The sequence below is a fragment of the Leptonychotes weddellii genome, chromosome 16 (genome assembly GCF_054177405.1).
Source record: "Leptonychotes weddellii isolate Sample4059 chromosome 16, ASM5417740v2, whole genome shotgun sequence".
NCBI lineage: Eukaryota > Metazoa > Chordata > Mammalia > Carnivora > Phocidae > Leptonychotes > Leptonychotes weddellii.
Window position 1 is genome coordinate 36,942,318 of NC_138384.1, and position 23,228 is coordinate 36,965,545.

General features: G+C 47.2%; 1 protein-coding gene across 9 annotated transcripts in view; it reads left to right on the forward strand.

Moving 5' to 3' along the window:
• Positions 1-22,382, forward strand: part of GARRE1 (granule associated Rac and RHOG effector 1) — a 78,594-nt gene extending 56,212 nt beyond the window's left edge. For all 9 annotated transcript variants that reach the window (XM_081806697.1, XM_006730752.3, XM_081806693.1 and 6 more), the window contains 11 exons: positions 878-1,018; positions 1,237-1,332; positions 1,451-1,612; positions 2,501-2,659; positions 5,159-5,256; positions 10,527-10,652; positions 11,576-12,600; positions 16,650-16,815; positions 17,595-17,732; positions 19,171-19,249; positions 19,743-22,382. In XM_081806697.1, the coding sequence (XP_081662823.1) occupies positions 878-1,018; positions 1,237-1,332; positions 1,451-1,612; positions 2,501-2,659; positions 5,159-5,256; positions 10,527-10,652; positions 11,576-12,600; positions 16,650-16,815; positions 17,595-17,732; positions 19,171-19,249; positions 19,743-20,051 (2,499 nt within the window). In that variant the 3' untranslated portion in view covers positions 20,052-22,382. The remainder of the gene's footprint in view (positions 1-877; positions 1,019-1,236; positions 1,333-1,450; positions 1,613-2,500; positions 2,660-5,158; positions 5,257-10,526; positions 10,653-11,575; positions 12,601-16,649; positions 16,816-17,594; positions 17,733-19,170; positions 19,250-19,742) is intronic.
• Positions 22,383-23,228: the final 846 nt, after the last annotated feature.

The window sequence follows — 23,228 nt, forward strand, 5'->3', positions numbered from 1 at the left end:
CACCCCCCACTCCAACAACACTCAGTTTGTTTCCTGAGATTAAGAATTCCTCATATCAGTGAGATCATATGATACATGTCTTTCTCTGTTTGACTTATTTCACTCAACATAATACCCTCCAGTTCCATCCACGTCGTTGCAAATGGCAAGATCTCATTCCTTTTGATGGCTGCATAATATTCCATTGTATATATATACCACATCTTCTCTTTCGAGGGTTTCTTAAGTAAAGTGGTGCTGTGTCAGCTTTGCTTTCTCTTCAAGATGCTTGATTTCAGCGGGGCACCTGGGTGGCTCAGTCGTTAAGCGTCTGCCTTCGGCTCAGGTGATGGTCCCAGGGTCCTGGGATCGAGCCCTGCATGGGCTCCCTGCTCTGTGAGAGGCCTGCTTCTGCCTCTCCCACTCCCCCTGCTTGTGCTCCCTCTCTCGCTGTCTCTCTCTCTGTGTCAAATAAATAAATAAATAAATAAAATCTTAAAAAAAAAGGGGGCACCTGGGTGGCTCAGTCGTTAGGCGTCTGCCTTCGGCTCAGGTCATGGTCCCAGGATCCTGGGATCAAGCCCCGCATCAGGCTCCCTGCTCTGCGGGAAGCCTGCTTCTCCCTCTCCCACTCCCCCCTGCTTATGTTCCCTCTCTCGCTGTGTCTCTCTCTGTCAAATAAATAAAATCTTTAAAAAAAAAAAAAAGATGCTTGATTTCATCTTCCTAAATTTCTGGCTGCTCACTTGGTAATACAGACAATCCAGAAAGTCTGGTGTACATCTAATGCTTAGATAGTTCCTCGCTTTAACTTTGTTTTTGTTTTTTGTTTCTTGTTTTTTAAATATTACTAATGTCTGTCACATCTCTGTCACCTACCTGCCATTGTTTCTTGCAGGCAACATCCAGACTGAGGGAAAGAGGCTGCGACGGCCACCTGGCAGGCATTGAAGTTCAGCAGCTCTTCTGTTCTCAGAGCGCAGCAATTCCTGAGCACCAGCTCAAAGAACTAAACGTGAAAATCGACAGTGCTTTGCAAGTAAGTGTTTTAGAACTGGCACATAGTTATCCGAGGACAGGAACATGGGAGGGAGGTAGAGTTGTGATGTTGAACCAGTTGGAAAGATTAGTAAGATGGTAGTTGACCTGAAGTCTTTTAATTAACTATAGAAATTTTCCATTTCTGTTGTCACTGGACGTTGTCATTTTATGATCTGCCATATAATCTTGATTCTTAAAAAAACCATTTCTTTGCAGGCTTATAAAATAGCTCTGGAAAGCTTAGGCCACTGTGAATATGCAATGAAAGCTGGTTTCCACCTGAATCCAAAGGCAATTGAAGCCAGTTTACAGGTATGCTTTTCTCTCTGGTTGCTCTTGAGCTGTGGTATGGCAGATGCGCCACCCCAAGTGAACCAGGTATCTGGGCAGGTGTGTCGTGGGTCACCTCTCCTCTCCAAACCTCTCACAGGGCTGCTGCAGCGAGGCTGAGGCACAGCAGACGGGGCGGCGGCAGACCCCGCCGCAGCCCATGCAGTGTGAGCTTCCCACCGTCCCCGTGCAGATAGGATCCCACTTCCTGAAGGGCGTCTCCTTCAACGAATCGGCCGCCGACAACCTGAAACTTAAGACGGTAGCTTTCCATGGGGTTTCAGCAACCGGGTGTGAACGTGGAAACAGTGCTTCAGGGACACCTAAGGGCTTGTAAAGAATATAGGTTAAACAAAACTGAAGTCAGAGGAGGTGGTATTAGTAAATTGGTGTCTAAAAACAGACCATGGTGACTTATGAGACATTTGGCAAGTTTTACTCATAATTTTGTTAAATGTTTAACATAAAGTGTTTTGAAAGTGAACTATAAAATGCTATTTACAATTGATGGTTTAGTGGACTTACACAAATTAAATGAGAAGTCTTGTCATACAACTGCAGTAACTATGCACATTCGTGGGGCATCATGTGTGCCAGGCATGGAGCCAAGGGCTCCACGTGCACTGTCTTGTTTAATGTTCACCCATGAAGTGGGTGCTGCTCTGTTCTCTGTTTGACGGATAGAAGGACGAAGGCCCGAGCTCACACAGCCAGAAAGGAGTAGACTAGAATTTGAGGTTATGCAGTCTGTTTCCAGAGCCTGCATACCTGACCACTTGGTCATCCAAAATAAAGTTGAGGTTTTCATTGGTATTTGTTTTTACCAGATGACTTTGTCTCCTTATTTAGAGGGATTCAGAATTTCAAAATTCCTCAACCAACTTGCATCAGCAAATGGCTATATGACGCTGTATTTTTTGCTAGTATAGAAATCACATGTACATATTAATGTACATGTATCCGTATTCTCTGAGGGTATCTGATGATAATTACTTGAGACATTAAAATGACGTGATTTGGGGGGGTGGGGACTGAAACAAAATGCTTTCTTCTTGAGGGCTACTCTGTGCCTGTAAATTCATTTCAACACATTTTAGAATCTTGTACAGCTTTATCTTGAGCAGTGAGCTCTCGTCTTTTCAATCCGTAGCATACGATGTTACAGCTGATCAAGGAGGCGGGCTGCTACAATGGAATCACACCCAGGGATGATCTTCCTGTGACCGAAGTACTGAACCAGGTGTGCCCGTCCACGTGGCGGGGCGCCTGCAAGACTGCCGTGCAGCTGCTGTTTGGCCAGGCTGGACTGGTGAGCAGACGTGTGGGATGCATGGGAGAGAGATCCGGGAGCCATGCCTCCAGCAGGGGAACATGTGGTGTGGGCACAGGTGTGGAAATACTGAATAATTTTAAAAGTTCTTCGGTCCTGCAGGGTGCAGACCACGTGGAGAAGGTAAAGGAACAGCAGCATTAAAAAGCCTTTTTGTTTTCTTTTATAGATTGATAATATAATATGTATTTGCTGGGATCTTAGTTGCAAAATGATGTTGCAGGTTTTCCTCATTTTAAAGACACCTATACATTAATAATGATTTGATGGGGAAGGCCTCTTTGCCTCGCTTGCCTACCCTGGAGTGACAGTGGATGTCTTTCTGATGCTCAGACATGCCAAGCTTCTTCCTATCTCAGGCCTTTGCACTTGGCTGCCCCTTTTACCTGAGAATACTCCTCTCTAGTCTCTATGTGACTCACTCCTTAGCTCCCTGATGTCAGCTCTGAGAAACCTCCATGGTATAAGTAGTCCCCCCACCAGTCACTTTGTATCCCAGCTCTCTGTTTATCTCCTTCTTAGCCATAAAATAACAGCATCAACTCAGAAGTTGGTTTATAGTCTTTTCACCTTTGGAGAGAAGAGTGACTTTTTTGCCAGAGTTGCATGGGATCAGGAAATCAGCATCTGAAAGCACCATTTAGCTTTTTGTTTGGCATCTAAGACCCATATAACCTTACATACTCGATCCCACTTTCTAGAACTAAATGACTACTTTTTGAAAAGATACAGCATTTTAGTCAGTGGTTAAAGGAAACTAACTCGAGATTAAGAAAATTTTAAAAAACTGTTTCTTACTCTAATTCCTACTTTATTCGTGAATGGAACTGTGGGGAGGATGCTGTCCTTTTGTTTCATGCGGATGAGGGCTCAGGTGGCCTAGCTCAGGGTGGCGCTGTCTTATGTAGGGCCAGGTGAGGACCTGTCCACAGTGGTAAGTTATACCTTTTTTAGGATGTAGTTCTTGATACAGAAACATCCTAAGAGAAGGAGTAAGCTGGAGGCTCCCTGCTGAAGTATGTGAGAGCCTGCTGCCTCTAGGAAATTGATCCATATTCCCAGAGATCATTTTAGCTGAAACTAGGAGAAACATGGCGTAAATTCTCCAGAAAGGAGTAAAAAGTAAGGCAGAAGGACACACAGGCTGTTTTGGGAAAACATTGTAGGTTAAAAAAAAAGGCCCATGTTATTGAGAGAGCAGAAACTTCTTCCAGTTCCTTACTCCTTGCTCCCAGGGCACCTTTGTGTGTGACTGACAAAGAACCTTTAGATTATGGCTCTAGAGATGGGCGGAGAGAGGAAACACCTGCCTGGTCCAACAATGGCTATTACTTGGACAGGAAGTCTTTTCCAAAGGACATTGCAGACCAGCTGTGGGAACTCTGTTTACAGCAGTGGAAATCAGCTCCATTAGAGGCCGAATTTGGAATCATAATAAGCAGCTTTGCATGGCTTTTGAAATCTAACAGATTTATTTATTTCTTTTTAAGTAATCTCTGCACTCAGTGTGGGGCTCGAACTCATGACCCTGAGATCAAGAGAGTCGGATGCTCTACCGACTGAGCCAGCCAGGCACGCCATAACAGATTTATTTTTAAAGCACTCTGTGGTTATTTTCTTAAATTCTTTTAGTTATTTGAAAATATATTCATGGTTTTGTCAAAGTCTCTAAATTACCTAGGCTACTACATCATCTGTGTAATATTAAAGACTCTACTCCAAATAAGAAGAAATCACTGGGGCACCTGGGTGGCTCAGTCAATTGAGCCTCTGACTCTTGATTTTGGCTCAGGTCATGATCTCAGGGTTGTGAGATCCAGCCCCATGTCGGGTTCCATGCTGGGCGTGGAGCCTGTTTGGGATTCTCTCTCTCCTTCTGCCCCTCATTACCTCCCCCCTGCTCATGCATTCTCTCTCTCTCTGTCTCTTAAAAAAAAAAAGGAAAAGAAAATAAATCATTGAGAGAAGAATCATCTTTACCTTTCTGAGCTAGTTCTGTTTTTATTGATGGCTGAGGATAAAATGATCTTTTAAAAAAGCTTCCTCCACTTCTAGTTTGTGTTCAGGCATTACAAATGGCCTTTTCTGAAGCTGTGGTTAGATTTTTAAAAACGGTTTTACTTCTTTCCAGTACGTAAAGTAAAAAAAAAAAACAAAAAACTAAGAGGAAACAAAATAATTCCTAATTAACATATTTATGGCTTGGAAAAAGTACTGAAAGTGCTTACAAAGTTCAGTACATCCTGCACACAGAATTTGGTTTCTGTTCATTGAAGTATTACTGTCTTCAGTCATCTTTATTACTTGCATTTGTCTTCATGGGGCTCTTGACTGGCCTCTGTACAACTTCCTTGCCATGGGAATCATTCTTGCCAGACTCACTCAGCATCAGCAGGCTCATGTATTAGATTTGTTTGTGATCCATTTTCCTCTCGGAAAGCTGATTGTTGTTTCTCTCTCTCTCTCTCTTTCTCTTAGGTGGTAGTTGACACAGCACAGATTGAAAATAAAGAAGCCTATGCCCCCCAGATCAGTTTAGAGGGCTCCAGAATTGTGGTTCAAGTCCCGTCCACATGGTAACGTGACTCTTATATTAACACAAGCCTAGGCTCTGATTGAAGCTTGCACATCTTTGAAAAGATTGCTTTGTTTTGGACAAACCCCATGTTAGGTGGCACATCAGGTCTTGCTACTTGGGCAGGTACACGTGCAGTGGTATGTCCTGGTTCTCAGGCCACGATAAGGAAGCCAAGATGTCTGAAAAATAGTCTTTTTGACCAATCATGTAAGTAAAATGTTATGTACTCATGGATCATAATGAGCAATATTATCTTCTCTTTGTTACTGAGTCCATCATTTTCTCTAAGTCACCAGTGTTTCTCTAAAGCTGAGCACAGAACATAGAATCCCTTCTTCTCTGTTCCAGTAACAACCCTGATGATCTTGAGCTCATGCCATTACAAGTGTGGGGACAGACTGAGCCATTTTTATTTTTAATTATTTAATTACATTTATAAACTTACAGTAGATAAAGTATTCTTCTTAGTTTATTAAAACAGAAGCTCCTACAAGTTAGTAAGAAAATGGGCAAGATGCATGAATAGGTAACGAAAAAATATAGTAAACAGCACAGCTGTCAACACATAGATGAAGAAAATGAGTAACCTCACCCAATAAAGGCGGAGTAAAGAAACAATATGATGTCATTTTGCCCAGATGTTGTTAAATTGTTTTAGAATAATAAACAAATTTTTAAAAAATAAATAAGGTTTCGGCCAGACTGTGCAAAAACAGGCACAGGAGGTGGATAAATCACACAGCCTTTCTGGAGGGGTTCAGTGTATGAGAAGCCTAAAATAAGAGATCTGACCTCAGGAGTTCCACAGTTCCTCCTCTGGGGATTTATCCTTGTGATATGCATAGGAATCCAGCTAAAGGAGCAGCATCATAACTTTATTAATAGTAAAAATTGAAGGGCGCCTGGGTGGCTCAGTCGTTAAGCGTCTGCCTTCGGCTCAGGTCATGATCCCAGGGTCCTGGGATCGAGTCCCACATCGGGCTCCCTGCTCGGCAGGAAGCCTGCTTCTCCCTCTCCCACTCCCCCTGCTTGTGTTCCTACTCTTACTGTCTCTCTCTCTGTCAAATAAATAAATAAAATCTAAAAAAAAAAATAATAAAAATTGATCATGTGTTGGAAGACTTCTGTTAGTAAGATTATGATATGAATGAGTATTTAACCATATAGAAAAATTTTGAAACATTTTAGGAAGGGAGAGAGATAGTAAGGCATGATGGCACTCTTGGTGCCTTTGTGGACTAAAATGGTAGCTGGATAATGCGTTCGAGTTGTTTTTAAACCATTTGTCCTGAAATGTGAGGGTCCAGTGGTAGACTCTGCCAGAAGTTTTAGGACTTGTTGATGTATCAAGTAAGGGTGAGCAGTTCACTTCATGTCCCAAAACCTCCCTTCTTTCAGTTTCCCCCCCCCCATGAGTTTTTTATTTGATTATTGAGATGACATACATTTATTTATTTATTTATTTATTTATTTATTTTTAAAGATTTTATTTATTTATTTGACAGAGAGAGACACAGCGAGAGAGGGAACACAAGCAGGGGGAGTGGGAGAGGGAGAAGCAGGCTTCCCGCTGAGCAGGTAGCCCGATGTGGGGCTCGATTCCAGGACCCTAGGATCATGACCTGAGCTGAAGGCAGACGCCTAACGACTGAGCCACCCAGGCACCCCGAGATGACATACCTGTAATTTATACACATATCTTCACTCCTACCAAAAGCTCACTTTTCTGTAAGATTTTTGTGTCCCTGAATTCTTCATTTGTTTTCCTATTCAGGTTCTTATTGAAAAATATTAAACTTAACCAGGATTCTCATTGCAGAGAAAATAGTTTGAACTTTTGAATAATTGGGTGAATACAAACGACTAGTACTAAAATGGTTAACACTGCAGTTTACTTCCAGAACTCTCCATGTATGATTGATTTCCTTTGTAATTCATTGAACCTCCACGAAAGACCTTATAGACTATAATTTCTTGGAGAGGCTCCCTCTGCTGGTTGCTTTTAGTAAAAATACAAAGTTTCCAAAATACATGTTTTTGTTTCTTTCAAAGTATAAATTACACGCTTGTTGAGAAGAATGCAAGCAGAAGTGATTGCTTTACTCCATCTTCGGAAAGATGAAATTGTTAGCAAAGGCAGTCAAGAATTTATTATATGCTTTGCTTTTAATAAAATGGAGTGTCCCACTGCCAGATATGTTTTTTTTTCCCAAAGTAATACCTTATTTAGATTTTTTAAACTGTCTTATTTAAGTTTAGTCCGTCCATTCTTTCTTTCAACAGATACTTACTAAATACCTACTGTGTGGCAGACACTGCCTGGACTCTGGGAATTTAAGTATAAACAAGACAGATGGGGTCTCTGCCTCTAATAGAGCTGACTTTGTAACGGGAGGGAGGGTGAGGGGACAGCTAGCAAGCATAAGAGTTCAGTTCAAACCCCAGCACATGTATGAGGGGATAAGAGCAGAATGATGTCATATGATGGAGAATAACGGGGGTGGCGCTGGGGAGGGGAGGCTGTTTGGGATGAGGTCAGTCACGAAGGGTCCTTCCTTGAAGATATGACATTGGAGAGGAGCTGGACATGCAGAGAGCAGATGAGGAAAGGATTTCTGGGGAGTGAACCGGCATGGCTGGAGATGTGGTAGGTGGTCGTAAAGAGAGAGTCATAGAAACCAGGGCTTACAGGGTCCCCGAGGGACTTGGATTTTTATATAAGAGCAGGTAGAGGGTTTTAAGCAAGTCTACATGATTTGCCAAAAGAATGGGTTTAGTCTCTTAAGGGGATTCTGTCGATCAACTCTCAGGACTGATGAATTAAATAAAAGTGCTGATTTGTTGATTTTCAGAAAGAGAAATTATTCTCACCAGCAAGTGTAGTGCTTCTTTCTGCATGACCAGCAAATGCTCCCCTAGTGGGCAAACATATGTGACCAGCCAAATCACAGCCATCAGTGGCTTGGGAGCGCAGAGCAAGGATGTCCTAATAATCAGCAATTCCAGGCTGAGAGAATCGGGTCCGTGAACCCTGGCCAGGTCTGCTGACCAAGATTCTCTCCCAGGAGTCCAGGGTCTGGTTGGGCACTGGCAGAGCTTGCCTTTTGCAGTGTTTCTGAGGCTGGCTGGCTCATATCCTCAGAGACCTATTTCTTCTCAAGCCCTAAGGCATGTTGGGGAGTGCTGCTGCCTCCTTAGGATGGCTTTGCAAGTGTCGATTTCACCATTTAACTCCCAGAGTGCCTAGCAGCAGACAACATCTTCCTGGTTCTGCCTCTCAGAAGAGTCCTCTTAGTGGAGGTACCCTGAATGGGTAGTGAGGACCTGAATGGTGGGAAGCAGCTCTCGGGAGAGCATTCTGGGCAGAGGCAGCAAAAGGAGAGGTCCTGAGATGTGGGCAAATCCAACATATTCAGGGAGCAAGCCAAGGCCTGTGACTGGGACAAGGGTAATGGAGGTGACAGTGGAGAGACCTGTGGCCAGGGGCAGGAGGGACAAGGTCACAGAAACCCTCGAGGGCTGTTTAGATTTTATTTCGATCATGACTGGATGCCACTGGAGAGTTTTTAACAGGGGAGTGATGTGTTCTGATTTGTGCTACCAGGGACTCACTCTGGCTCTGTGCAGAGGGTTGGGAGGGACAGGAGTAGGGACAGGAGACCAGCTGGGAGGTTGGGCCTGAGACACAGGTGCTGGTGGTTTCTTGGAGTAGAGTCATAATAAGAGAGGTGGCGAGAAGTGCTTGGTTTGCTCATGGATTGGCGTGGGCTGTAGGTAGCCAGGGATGATGTGTCAGTTTGGGGTAGACAGCTGTGTGTGGACTTATGGAGGAAGTGTATAGGTTCAGAGTGGTTTTTGGGGAGGAGAGGAAGCAGTCGTGCTGACCAAGCTGCCTGTTAGGTGTACCCAAGAGATGTTGAGTGTGCAGTCAGATACAGGAGAGTGGGGTTCAGGGGGAGGGGGTCGGCTGGTGAAGGAAATTTGAGTCTTGAGTGGAGGATGGTCTATACAGCTGCAGGCCCAGATGCAGCCTTGTGGGGAGAAAGGACAAAGCCTAGGACGTGCCGCCACACAGAGTGGGGAAGCGGAGCAGGAAGGGTCAGCAGAGGAGACCGGGAAGGCGCTTGCCAGCCAGGTGGAAGGAAAGTTGAGCAAGTTTGGGGTCGCCAAGCTACAGAAGATAGTGCTCGGGCAGGAAAGAAGCATTGCACCACGTTGCTGAGAGATTGAGTAAGGTGGAGACAGGTAATTGACCTTTGACACTGGCGAGATCAAAGGTGTTTGATCAAAGCCATTCTAGTGCGTTATGGGGACCAAAGCCCAGCGGGAGTGGGGTGAGGGGAGACTAGGAGGAAGAGGAGGAGACCAAGTGTTTTGCTAAAAGGGGGAGCAGAGAACTCGGCAGTATCTGGAGGGGAATGTGGAGCCAAGAGAAAGAAGCTGGTCCGTGAGGCCTGTTTGTTGGCCCCGGGGAATGTCACGGGGAGAGAGGGGAGATTAGGGGAGCGGGGTCCTCGGGAAAGCAGGAGGGTACAAGAGCCTGCAGTGCTCGGCTGGAGGGGCAGCCGGTGGCAGAGTGGGGCTTGTCTTCCACCTTGACCATGACCAGAGAGGCACATCGGGAGCACGGGCACTCAAGCTGGTGAATTAGTGGGGACGGTGGGGAGCAGACCTCCTCTCAGTGATGTGAGAGTTGTGATGGGAAAGAAGAGGAGAAGCGGCAGGGATGGCCGAGCTCTGAGGAGAGGGGATGCGGGCTCAAGTGGTCAGCTTGGAAAGGGAAAACTGTCACTTACGTGAGAAGGCTATGTTTGCGGCTTACCGGAAGTTTGCAGCGAGTCCGGGTTTTTCCCTCCATTGACCTTTAGTTTCCTGGGGGCAGGGGTGTTTTGGGAAGGGTTTGCAGAGGAGTAGATACTGATCCCAGACTCTGAACACAGTGGGACAGAAAGTCAAGGCTGGAGCCAGTGTGGACAGTAAGAGGGCATCAGGGCCCCAGAAGGTAGCCCTTCCACCGAACCCTTCTCTTCCTACCAAACAGACTCTAGATGACTAGAAATCCAGGGAGATCCTGGCCCCTGTGGCTCCTCCTCTTGCAGAGCAGCACGTTCCAATGTTAGCCTTGTCTTTCTCTAACTGGTCTTTAATTACTGAATTTTTATTTGGTGCCAAAAGCATGTACACATTGTCACCTTTTGTATGAGGCCTACTTGAGACACTTTTTCAGAGCAGAGCCGCCCAGACTGATGCGGCCTGCCTCCTGCCTAGGTGCCTGAAAGAAGACCCCGCTACCATGTCCCTGCTGCAGAGAAGCCTCGATCCCGAGAAGACCCTGGGGCTGGTGGACGTGCTCTACACAGCCGTGCTGGACCTCAGCCGCTGGAGGGCAGGGAGGTGGGTGTCAGTGGTGGGTGAAGTAGCTTACATTCAGGCCCATACTCAGGGTCAGTGTGACCACGTACAGTCTCCTGTGCGCTCACATCACTGATTGTATGTGAGGAAGTAAGGCGAGAAAGAAATTTTTGGTCACTTAAATTTGGAATCATTTCAAACTTACTGAAAAGTTGCAGTAGTACCAAGAATTGCTCTCTGACCTTTAGCCAGATTCCTCAGTTACTTACCATGTTTGTCTTCATTTGTTTTATCATTTGAGAGTAAGTCCATCAAGGGGATTTTAGCCCAACTCATATTCTCCTCATGAACGAAGACCAGAGAAATGTGTAGAAAATTTACTTATATCCTGCATGAAATTTATTTCTATCTGAAAGCAGCTGACAGTTGCGAGACTGTCTCTGGGAATTACGAACTTCAGAATGGTAGGGACCTCTAACATCCAGCCATGGGCCCCCTTTCTGAACTCACGAGCTCTGAGGCCCAGAACACTGCGGTGGCTTGTCCCGGGTCACAGCAGCCGTTGCCTGCCTCAGCCCCAACCACTTTCCATCCCTGGGGCTCTCTTTCAGTACTAGGAAAGTGCTTGGAAAACCTTGGAAGTAACCAGCGTCTGTTCTTGGCACTGTCTATAAGTTCCTTCCAAGGTCAACAGTTCCCCATGGTGTCACTGAGTCCCACTCACCACTACCCCCACCCTTGCTGTGTGTATTTACCCACATCCCTCTGCTGGATCAGTCTTACGTACACTTAAAAGTCTGGGGTGTTCATTTTATTTATCTGTAAAATAGGTGAACCTGATATCAACCAACCAGAGAGACTGTTTTTGTCCTTAGAGTCTTTCTTAGATGCAGAGAGATCCATTTCATTGTCCAATTTGTATGTTTGTCTTTTTTGTAATTTTCAATACGTTTCTGTTTAAATAGGGAACAAGCTTTACCCTGCATACAGATCCAGCTTCAGAGGGAGATCTGCGATTTTGGGAATCAGGCCGACCTGCCTTCTGGGAACGGAAACAAATCTTCAGGCGGCCTGCAGAAGACCTTCTCCAAACTGACATCCCGCTTCACCAAGAAAGCTTCATGCACCAGCTCCAGCAGCAGCACAAATTATTCCATCCCAAATACCCCTTCCAAAAACCTCTTCGTAGCTGGGTGTTCAGAAGAGAAGGCCAAAATGCCCAGCAGTATTGACTCAAGGTTACAAAGCATTTTGAACATTGGTAATTTCCCTAGGACTACAGACCCTTCACAGTCAGCGCAGGGTTCCGGTAACCAGACGGCCAATGGTTTTCTCCTGGAGAGGCGTGATGGCTTCCTGCCAGGGGATGATGGCAAGGATGAGAAGGGCATGAACCTACCAACCGATCAGGAAATGCAGGAGGTGATCGATTTTCTCTCGGGCTTTAACATGGGCCAGTCACATCAGGGCTCCCCGTTGGTGACAAGGCGTAATTCCGCTGCCGCAGCCACAGTGACTGAACAGAAGGCCGGAGCCATGCAGCCGCCACTGCCAGTGCCCCCTCCTCCACGGCCACCCCCGGCTGGGGCCCACACACCTCTGACCCCCCAGCCGGGCCTGGCGCCCCAGCAGCAGTCCCCGAAGCAGCAGCAACCGCAGGTCCAGTACTACCAACCCCTGCTCCAGCCCATTGGACCTCAGCAGCCCCCGCCCCAGCCTCGGGCCCCGGGGAAGTGGCTGCACGGCTCAGCCCAGCAGCCAGCCCAGCCTGTCGGAGCAGGTCTGTCTCCTCTTGGCCAGTGGCCTGGCATATCTGATCTCAGTTCTGACTTGTACAGCTTGGGTCTGGTGAGCAGCTATATGGATAATGTGATGTCGGAGGTTTTGGGGCAGAAGCCGCAGGGACCTAGAAATAACACCTGGCCAAACCGTGACCAAAGTGATGGAGTCTTTGGGATGTTGGGAGAGATTCTGCCTTTTGATCCTGCAGGTATGTGGACCCGCCTCCCCTCCCCTTGGGGTTTTCACATCAGTATAATCACTGAGGACTTCATAGGGCCCATCCGACACAGCCTACTTACTTAGGACACTTGGCAAGTGACCTAATTTCTCTTTAAAGACCCTTTCTCGCTGTCGGATGGCAAGTATGGGACACATCCAGCAAAGGTAGGCAGCCTTGGTGAGAGTGAGGCTAAGAAGGTCAGGACCATTATTTCTCTCACTGTACAGAAGCTTGGATTGAGGCTAAGAGAAGTTCCTTGAATGGCTCCATGTCTCATAGTTCAAGTGGCCTCCTGTGTGGGCCTTCCTATTTGTGGGAGCCAAGGCGGCAGGCCCTTTGTGAGCTGCACTTCTGATTACATAACCTGTTCTGTGATTCTTTGCTTAAACACTAGGACCTATGAAAGGTGGTAGAGCACCCTCCTGCCTTCGGAGAATATGGCTTCTCCTGGCCTGAACAGTGTGAAAATACCACCAGAGTTATCTTAGGAAATTAGAAAAAGAACTTAGAAACAAACAAAAATAAACTAGGAGGAGGAAGTAATTAAGGAGAAAAGCCAAGATTGATGAAATTTAAAAGAAAAATATAGTATAAATTATAAAAATCTAAAAGAAGGGTCTCTTGAAGACCAACAAAATAGATAAACCAATTTATTGTAAGCCTCAGTAAGAGAGAGCAAAGAGAAACGAGATTTAGGAAAGAGAAAGGAGGGGTGCCTGGGTGGCTCAGTCGGTTAAGCCTCTGCCTTCGGCTCAGGGCATGATCCCGGGGTCCTGGGATTGAGTCCAGCATCGGGCTCCCTGCTCAGCGGGGAGCCTGCTTCTCCCTCTCCCTCTGCCTGGTGCTCCGCCTGCTTGTGTGCACGCTCTCCCCCCGCCCCCGACAAATAAATAAATAAAATTTTAAAATAAATAAATAAATAAATCTTTAAAAAAAAAAAAAAAAAAAGGAAAGAGAAAGAAGATGTCATTCCAGAAACAGGAGAGAGTAAAAGAAGTTTAAGACGTTTCTACATATGACAACATCTTTGAAAACTGATTGGAAAAATGGCTTCTTTCCTAATACAATGCACATCACCAAAATTGTACCAAGAAGTGGAAAACCTGCCCAGATCTGTTTCAGTGGAAGAAATTGGAACAGTAATTATGAAGCCAACATGGTTTTACCATAAAAACGTTATAAGGGTTGGGGCGCCTGGGTGGCTCAGTCGTTGGGCGTCTGCCTTCGGCTCGGGTCATGATCCCAGGGTCCTGGGATCGAGCCCCGCATCGGGCTCCCTGCTCAGTGGGAAGCCTGCTTCTCCCACTCCCCCTGCTTGTGTTCCTTCTCTCGCTGTGTCCCTCTCTGCCAAATAAAAAAAAAAAAAAAAAAAAAGATTTAAAAACGTTATAAGGGTTATTTAAAAAGCAAACCGTAGTCCTCTCTGTAGGAGTGTGGGTGGAGGCTGGACCCCGGAGCCATGATGGGAAGAGCAGCTCCGTTACTGCTCCGGTACTGCGGGGGTGGCAGGTGGGGCAGCGGACCAGCTCTGCCGCTGCTCAGTAATGCCTGGCATCACCCCACTTGCAGGAGCGACCAGACAACAACAAATGCTGTAAAGACATTTGGTAAAAGCCACCAGTGATTCAAAAAAAACCTTCCAAGTAAGACATGAATAGAAATAAATTTCTTCAATATTAAAGAAAGACTATGTCCCAAGGGCCGGGAGCAAGTATTACTCTGTATAGTGAAACAAAATCATTCCAGTTAAAATCAAGACAGGGTGGCAACTGTTACTGCCAATAGTGTGTAACTAACTTTTTGTCCTGGACTTGCTAGCAAACATAGCAAGACATGTATAAGCTGTAGAAAAAGATACATTGAAAAGCACATCTCTTTGCTGGCAATAGAATTGGAGGGGGGGAAAAAACTCAACGAGACTCCTTGATTAAAAAAAAAAACCCTAGGGGCGCCTGGGTAGCTCAGTCGTTGAGCGTCTGCCTTCGGCTCAGGTCCCAGGGTCCTGGGATCGAGCCCCGCATCGGGTTCCCTGCTCAATGGGAGACCTGCTTCTCCCTCTCCCACTCCCCCTGCTTGTGTTACCTCTCTCACTGTGTCTCTGTCAAATAAATAAAAAATTTTTAAAAAATAATAATAATAAATAAAATAAAAAAATAAAAACCCTAGAATTAGCGAATCTGGTAAGGTGGGTCGATACAAGATAAATATGTAGAAATCCGTTACTCTTTTCTCTAATTTAGCAAAAGGTATACAGGTGGAAAATATATTTCATTTGAGGAGAATACTGTGAAATATATAATTATTGCAAATATTTATATAAATAACCAGCAGAAGAGGAATTCCCTGCTAAAACAACCCAGCATTAGCTACGAATGAAAAGAAATGTTTTCTTAGGTCTTCTAAGAATCCCTCATGCTGCTGCTCACGCTTTCTTGCTCTTGCTCCCCATGGGTGGTAGATGTGAGCATCCTTGGACCCTGGGGCACAGGAAGGGCACAGGGTTCCACCCCGATCCAGAAGAGCAGGCCCCACCCAGCTGCCACTGACTGGGGTGGGCGTGGCACGGCACATTTTTTTCAACTGCTATTCAACAGTCTACATCTTTTGATAGTCATGTAATTAAATCCAGAGTATAAACAGTGTTTGGCAGAATTTTACCGTCTTTGATCTTTGATGAGGCCTGGATGGCCTCTATGTCTTTAAGCTACAAATCCTATTAGCTTTATCTTCCGTGAGTTAGTTCCTATCTGACCTGCAGGTCCCTAATGTAGCTTCCTGCAGACCCCGCCCTGAGGGCATAAGATCTACATTGCCCTTTCCCCAAATAAAGGAAGGGCACTCCTCCCGATAGATGAATCACAGAAGGCCCCCTCTCAGGCAGGGCCAGTGAGAGCAGAGTGCCCCGTCTGGACAGGGCACACAGCCCCTGGAGGCATGGCTCGACCCACTGAGAAGGGGGCCTTGATTTTGGCCCAGCCCCTCCCCTCCCCTGGTGTGGGCATCTTTGTGCAGTGCGCAGACTCACCAGCAGTCCTGTGGCAGTGCCCTGAGGATGAGCTAAGAATGAGATTTTGCCCTAGTATCTTTCCCAGCCGGAAGCTGAGAAGTATACACTGCTGAGTCATATTCAGCTTGTGAGCAATAGATACCTTCCTGCTGCACCTTTTTTTTTTTAAAAAAGATTTTATTTATTTATTTGAGAGAGAGAGAGAGAGCATGAGCGGGGAGGAGAGGGAGAAGCAGGCCTCACGCTGAGCAGGGAGCCCAACGTGGGGCTCGATCCCAGGACCCTGGGATCATGACCTGAGCCGAAGGCAGACGCTTAACCAACTGAGCCACCCAGGCGCCCTCCTGCCGTATCTTCTTGTTTGACTTTTTCTCTCAATGTCCTCTATGCTGTTTTTTCTCCCACTTGTACTGTCCTGCCCATCCTTACTCAGCTCTGGCCAGTATGTTTCCAGTCACCTCTTAATACCTCTGAAATTCTGAAATGTCATCTCATTCATTACCACTCTCACTATCTTCACATGGAATGAGTAGGTCTGCCATCCAATATCCAGGAAAATCCTGGATTCGAGTTGGGTCACGTGGCAACGACATACCTCTATCTGGCTGACCCTGATGCTTTTACAACTTGCAGGTTATCAGTTCGCTAAAGACATCAAGCATGTGATTTTCTAAGTTGTTACGTACGTAGCAACAGACGTTAGAACATTGTTAAGTATCTGGTATTTGTCTTTAAACTTTAATCATGGATTCTTTTGTGTTCTCTCTCTCTGTCTTTCGGTCGCATTCAGCTGCCTCTGTCCTAGGCATAACCCTTCTTGACAGCCCCTGTGCACACCCCGTACCCCAGGTCAGACACCTGGCTGAAAGCCCCAATCCTGCAGCCAGCTCCTTGGCTCTCGGGGCCACAAGCCTGGCAGCACCTCCCCGCTTGTCACTGCGTGTGTGACCAACACATGCTCGGGAGGCAGGGAAGGAAACGAGAGGCCAGTGTGGCCCCAGCCCCTCTCTGTCCCTTTGTCTTAACGCAGTGGGTTCGGACCCCGAGTTTGCTCGCTATGTGGCAGGAGTGAGCCAGGCAATGCAGCAGAAGCGGCAAGTGCAACACGGCCGCCGCCCAGGCCACCCCCGGGGCCACTGGCCCCCCATGGACGATGCCCATCGGACCTGGCCTTTCCCGGAGTTCTTCACAGAAGGGTGAGTGCTGGGGGTGGCAGGGAAACTGAGTTTGGGGACTGGGTATCCCCCAGGGGGCCCTCGTGCACTCTTATCAGGCAACTTGATTCCGAGGCCCCCTGTGAGAGAGTGACATCTGGTCAGATCTTCAAGCGGTCACAGTTTTGCGACAGACCCGAAGATGCCAAGTGGCATGATGGGTCCCTGTGAACACACTATTGGTAGGAAGTGATGATTTTCAGCACAGACTTTTCTGCCCGGAACCAGGAACTTATTTGACGATGTTTGTGAGGTCATTGAGCATTTAACACGGTCTCTATGCTGAAATGGGCAAGGCTGTGAAACCCGTGCGATTCATGGAATGGGATCCTTGTAGCCTCCAAAAAGCAAAGGTGTATGGCTCAGATGCCAGTGTACCCAGAGAACTGCGGATTTGCATCCCAAAGACAACGGGAGGTTGATTTTTCACATCTCTTATTGCTACCCAGTTAATAAATCTGGACAGCTAAAGACCATTTCAGCTTTTTGCTCTAACATGAATTTCACATGGAAAGCACAGGCTTCTGGCAAGAATAAAGGGCAGCGACGAGTACATGTTATTTTCGAAACAAGGGAGGACAGGAAGGAAAGCTTGGATTTTTAGAAGGGGAGACAAGAGACTGCCATCTGGTTGTTAGATGGGTGCAGGGTAAAGATTGTTCCTTTTGGGCTGGTGGTGTGGGGGCGGCCTCAGGCTTGTCCGGCTGGTGTCCAGGCTGGCTGCAGGAGGCCTGGGACCAGCTTCTCTCTCTGGCTTTCAGGGACGGTCTGCACAGCGGCTGGTCAGGTGCTCAGGGGGACTCCGCCAGTTCAAGTGATGAGACGTCTTCCGCCAACGGGGACAGCTTGTTCTCCATGTTTTCAGGGCCTGACCTCGTGGCCGCTGTCAAGCAGAGAAGGTAGGAAGAGATTTCTAAAGACAAAGGACAGAGGGGCACATGAATGTGATCCCCAGCTTATTCAATACTCTGGAAAGCTCAGGAACCTCATGGCTCCCTGTCAGCCTGGTGTGAGAGAGGCAGAGGGCTTCTGCTAGCACAGCCTTGCTGAATCTTCTGCGGCTACCATGCAGGCTTGCTTGTAGCCCAGGTGACTTAACGTTGGGTTGAGGCTTTGCTGGCAGAACAGTCTCACGCAAGTAGTAGCCAAAAATACCAGTATGAGGCAAGGGAGGGTTCTGGAGATGAACCTGGCCCTCTCTGATCCTTAGTTTCTTCATCAAAGTTGAAAAGAAAACATAATAGAGTATATTCAGGTCTAAGAAGTTTTTAAAAGTAGGGGTGCCTGGCTGGCTCATTTGGTAGAGCAGGAGACTCCTAGTCTCAGGGTCATGAGTTCAAGCCCCATGTTGGGCATGAAGGCTACTCCCCCCCCCCAAAAAAAAAGGGAGGGAAGGAAAAGGAAAAAGGAAAAATCAAACATGTCAGGTTGGGTTAGTTGCTATGAAGAAAAATATGGGGGTCACGTGGGTGGCTCAGTCGGTTAAGCATCCGACTTGATATTGGCTCAGGTCTTAATCTCTGAGTCATGAGTTCACGCCCCACATTGGGCTCCACACTGGGCATGGAGCCTACTTAAAAAAATATATATATATATATATACATACACACATACACACATGGGAGTCAGGGAGGCCTCTGATGAGCAGACAGCTGAACAAAATGAGGGAGCACCTGGTGAGAAATTGGCAATGGGGTATGTGTGAGAGAGAAGAATCGGGGATGATATGTAAGGTTTTGGCTGGAGCATCTATATGAAAGGGGGTGCCGATGAACTGAGACAGGAAGATGCAGGAGGAGCACGACTGAGCCAGGGGTAGCGGCTAAGATGTCTGTTTTAGACAAGGGCAGTCGGAGAGGCCGATGAGATGCCGAGGAAGCCGATGGTAGAACCGCCTCTACAGAGACTGCTGTCTGCAGGCGGGAGCATGGACGGGAGCATGGACAGACTCATTTACTTGGCTCGGAGCCTGCTCCGTCCTGCCTTTTTCATTCAACATTGTAACAGAAATTTTTCATGTTTGTAGTTAAAACTAACAGTCTTTTAAGTCCCACTTCCCCAGGGCATGGTGAACAGTATCTGTTGAATATGTTAAAAGCCCAAGCCAGTAGATCAGAGCAGCTGAAACAGCCACCACCTGCCACCCCGCCCCTCCCCAAGCCCGGGAATGGCTTCTGGGAGTGCTCCATTCACTGGCCGCCCACCCGATCCCCCCGCATGCACTGGGCCCAAGGTCTCCCCACCTAGAACCAGCGCCCAGAACCACGTGGCTAGCGTGTCAAGGTCAGTGGGGCAGCAAGCCAGGTGCCCACTGCACTGCGTTCTTGATTCTTTCAGGAAACACAGCAGTGGAGAGCAGGAGACCAGCACGCTGCCCTCCCCACCTCTTCTTACCGCAGTGGAGGACATGAACCAGGTACCGTGGGCCCTGCTCTGGCCACGGAGGGCCAGCTGTATGGGGTGCAGACCATGAGCGAGGTTCCAAAGCTTAAGTTTTAAGAGGGCTTCAGAGCAACGACGGGTTCTTTGTGGTGAACAACTTTTTTCCGCCATGATTAACCATCTCATCTCCGAGCCAAATGTAGAGGAAGCCCTGGGGTTGTGCCATCCACTGTGATAGCCACTAGCCACATGTGGCTATTTAAATTGGAATGAATCAAATATAAATACAAATTGAGTTCCTTAGTGGCACTGGCCATATGTGGTGAGTGGCCACTGCGTGGGAGCAGCACAGACACAGATCACCTCCATCACTGCAAATTGAGCTGGACAGTGCTGCTCCAGGGCTGTGGGGAGGGCTGGGGCTCCTACCCTGTCTCCTAGGAGGAAATAGGACCAGAGACCTGGGGAGGTGGGAAAAGATGACGAATTGCCAGAAATGCCACTAAGAACCCTCTTCTGTCTCTCAGGATAACAAAACCAAAACGTGGCCACCCAAAGCACCCTGGCAACACCCTTCCCCGCTGCCCAGCACACTGCCTAGCCCGAGCGCACCACTCTACGCAGTTGCCGGCCCTGGCAGCCAGTGGAACGACACCATGCAGATGCTGCAGTCACCAGTGTGGGCCGCGAGCAGCGATTGCAGCACCGCCTCCTTTACCTATGTGCAGACCCCACCACAGCCCCCGCCCCCACCAGCACACAAGGCAGCACCCAAGGGCTTCAAGGCCTTCCCCGGGAAGGCTGAGCGCAGGCCGGCCTACTTGCCCCAGTACTGACCCAGGGCCAGCCTGCCTGCCTGCCTGCCCAGAGCTGTCGGGGCCAGTGTCCCCACCCCAGGGCTGACTAGCTGGCACCAGCCCCCCAGAGGACCAGTGCACCCCTGTCCCAGGCAGGGATCCTTGGGCATGGGGGTAGTTGGCAGCTCCAAGCCTTTAAGGCCTGGCTTCTCAAACTTTTGAGGCATCAGAGCCCTGAAGGGCCAGCTAGAAACAGGTTTCTGACCCTCAGGGAGATGCTGGGGGATCTTTGAGCTTAATAAGCTCCCCCAGTGGTTCTGATGCAGGTGGGCCATAGGCCGCACTTTGAGAAACACGGCTCTCAAGTTTGTAGTCCCACTGTGTGTGTTGGGAAGGCATCAGGCCTGAAGGCTGAGAGCAAAACTGACCATTCTTCTGAAACCCTCCCCCTCCCCCTTCTTAACATGTTGAGTGATGACCACATCAATCACTGTATTTTATAGCTATTTTTCATATAGGTTTCTAGTTAAAACATCTCCCGCCTAAAAAGCATTGAATATTTTAAGATAACAGATATAGAGGCTGGAGGTTTGTTCAACACTATCTTTATTTAAGCTTATACAAAACGGGCAAAATACAGAATATTTGTGATTGGAAGCAATCACTGGGGTTTTCTGTGGGTGGGCAGCCCCTCACCACCCCAAGCAGCACCCAAGGGGTGCAGTCCTGACCGGATTTACAAAAGCAGGATCGTAAAACTGATGTCAGAGGCATATTCCTGATGGTGCATGGAGATGAGCCAGCTGGCTGCGTCCGTGTGCAGGATAAAGTTGCACCTGCTGCCCTCAGATCCACACGTGGCCAGAGGCTTTGACACAGTCTCCAAACATGGGGGTGTGGTCAAGAGGCTGCACAGAGACACCTGCACTTGAACTTGCAGTAACATTTGTGAGCTGGCTCAAGACAAACCAATTAAGATGTAGATAGGAATTAATTTAAAGTCTTTTCTTTAAAAAAAAAAAAAAAGAACAAAACCACCTCATTTTCAGTTAACATGTGCCATTAAAGAGATAACATCCTGTGGATTTAGGGATATTTTCCAGCCAGAATGGATCCAGAAGAATTGAATGGTGCTTAAATTGAGAAATAATGATACATATATCTCTATAGAGTAGACATCCCACTGTATATTAATCGAGGTTCAGAAGTTCTTTATATAAAACTTATTTAAATTTTTCATATTTCATCTTTGAAAAAGTCTAATTGAGAAAAATCCATAATATTTTCTGGTATGAAAGTTTGACAGTATTAATATTTTTTTTATATTTTCTTAAATCATTAAACCATTTTAATATATATGTTAACTACTAATAAATGGTTTATTCTTTCTAACTCCATATAAGCTTTTCCAGCAGACATTGTAATAACACATTTATGTTCTCATTTTTCTACGGATATAAGTAAATTTATATTTAAAAATACCAAAAAGAAAAAATATATATGTATATGTATGTATACACACTAATGAGAGAGGCCCCCTCGGGTGTCTGAGCCCAGCCATCTGACCTTTTAGTACTGTGTTGCCCGGCTGTTTCCAGGCCTCGGGTGTCGTCTTCTGTGCTGTGTGGGGATGTCGTTGCTGCCTGCACTTACGATCCTCTCACCGCGGCTTCCGAACGTTCACCTCACCATGTTTACAGAGAACTCTTTTGTACATAGACTTCTTCAGGCACGTGCTTTGCACTGACCCTGCGTGGCTCTTGTCTGTTCGCTGTCCCAGTGTGTGCACTAATCTGTCCGATGTCTGTGGCTCTTTTCCTTGTAGGATAGTTTTCTGTTTTCCTTCCGTAACGTGTCCACAGTACCTTGTATTTCAAGTTCGATTATACTGAAGTACTCTTGTTTTCATAGTGCCTCCCCAAAGACCTCACCCTGGACGGAGGTCAGCCCTTGACGCCCCAGTGCAGGTGACATTGATACCGCCACGTTGTCACTCTCCAGTCTGTTTTTCTCGATTAAGCGGGACATTTTGTAATCGCCATCTCCGTGGGCTGTGAGACTGTGTGAAGCTGTTTGTGTGGTCTCCTCGTAGGTGCTGTGTTCTCGGCACCGCCTTGCTCTGAACACTGGTAATTCCAGGTGCTGCGCTGGGCAGAGGGGTCTCGCCAAAGCGCATGTGTGTGCGTGTGTGTGTGTGTGTGTGTGTGTCCTTTGCATGGCCGGGCGTGACTGCCTTGCTCGGGCATCAGCAGGACATCGTGTGAATAGTTAAACGCTTCCAAACTGGAACTCTACATTTTGTATCTTCCTTTTAAAGCTCCTATAAGTAAAATAACTATTGGCTTTATTAAAAATATACATTTAATAATATTTTGTATCTCTGTTTGAAATGAACTGCAGCAGACAGGCCAGAAGCCCTGCCTGGTTCATGACTTTGACAAGCTGCACCCACATTGGTTTTTAGGTCAGTTCGTCCTCTGGTTCTGAGGCGTTGCGAGAGGAAAGACCACCGAGAGTGTTAGGATGAGCTGCGGTGGTTGGGCAGGAAGCAGACAACCTACCACACCTCTCCAGTCGGCTTTCCTAAGGCCAAAGCTGGGAGAGGCCTCTGTGGGGCCAGAGCCAATGGCGTGGTGAAGGAGACCATCTGGAAGGATGCAAGTTCTCTCCTTGGGTTGTGGTCTGCCAGCACCCACATTCCACCAACCATGGGCACTGTGAACTGCCCAGCTCGCTTTTCCAAGGAACGGACCCAGGGATAAGCTCTCCCCCTGCTCTGCCAGGGACCCCATGTCTGGCAAAGAGACCATATCTTTCAGGGACGAGGACTCGTCTCATTGGATGATGTCATCCTGCTTAGCAAAAGGAAAGCTTGTTCAGTGGGAACCACAAAAGGAGGGTGGGTTACAGGGGAATTTCAACTTCTTTTCACTTACAGCAAGACAGATCAAAACTTTCTTTCATGAACTCAGGAAAATGGATATGAACATAGTACCACTCGGGCTTCTTTCTGCTGAAATGCCCAGAAGCTGAGCATGGGGACCAAGACCCAGAGCCTTCAAAATGCACCTCAGGACAAGGCTACTTAGTAACAGCTGTGTTGTATGAGTGTGCTAGGAAATACACTAGAAGTGCATATTAAAATGCTAGCCTTTTATTCAAGCATGTGCCTGTTCGACACCAGTACGTGGTGCTGTTCACGGACTTCAATTCCCA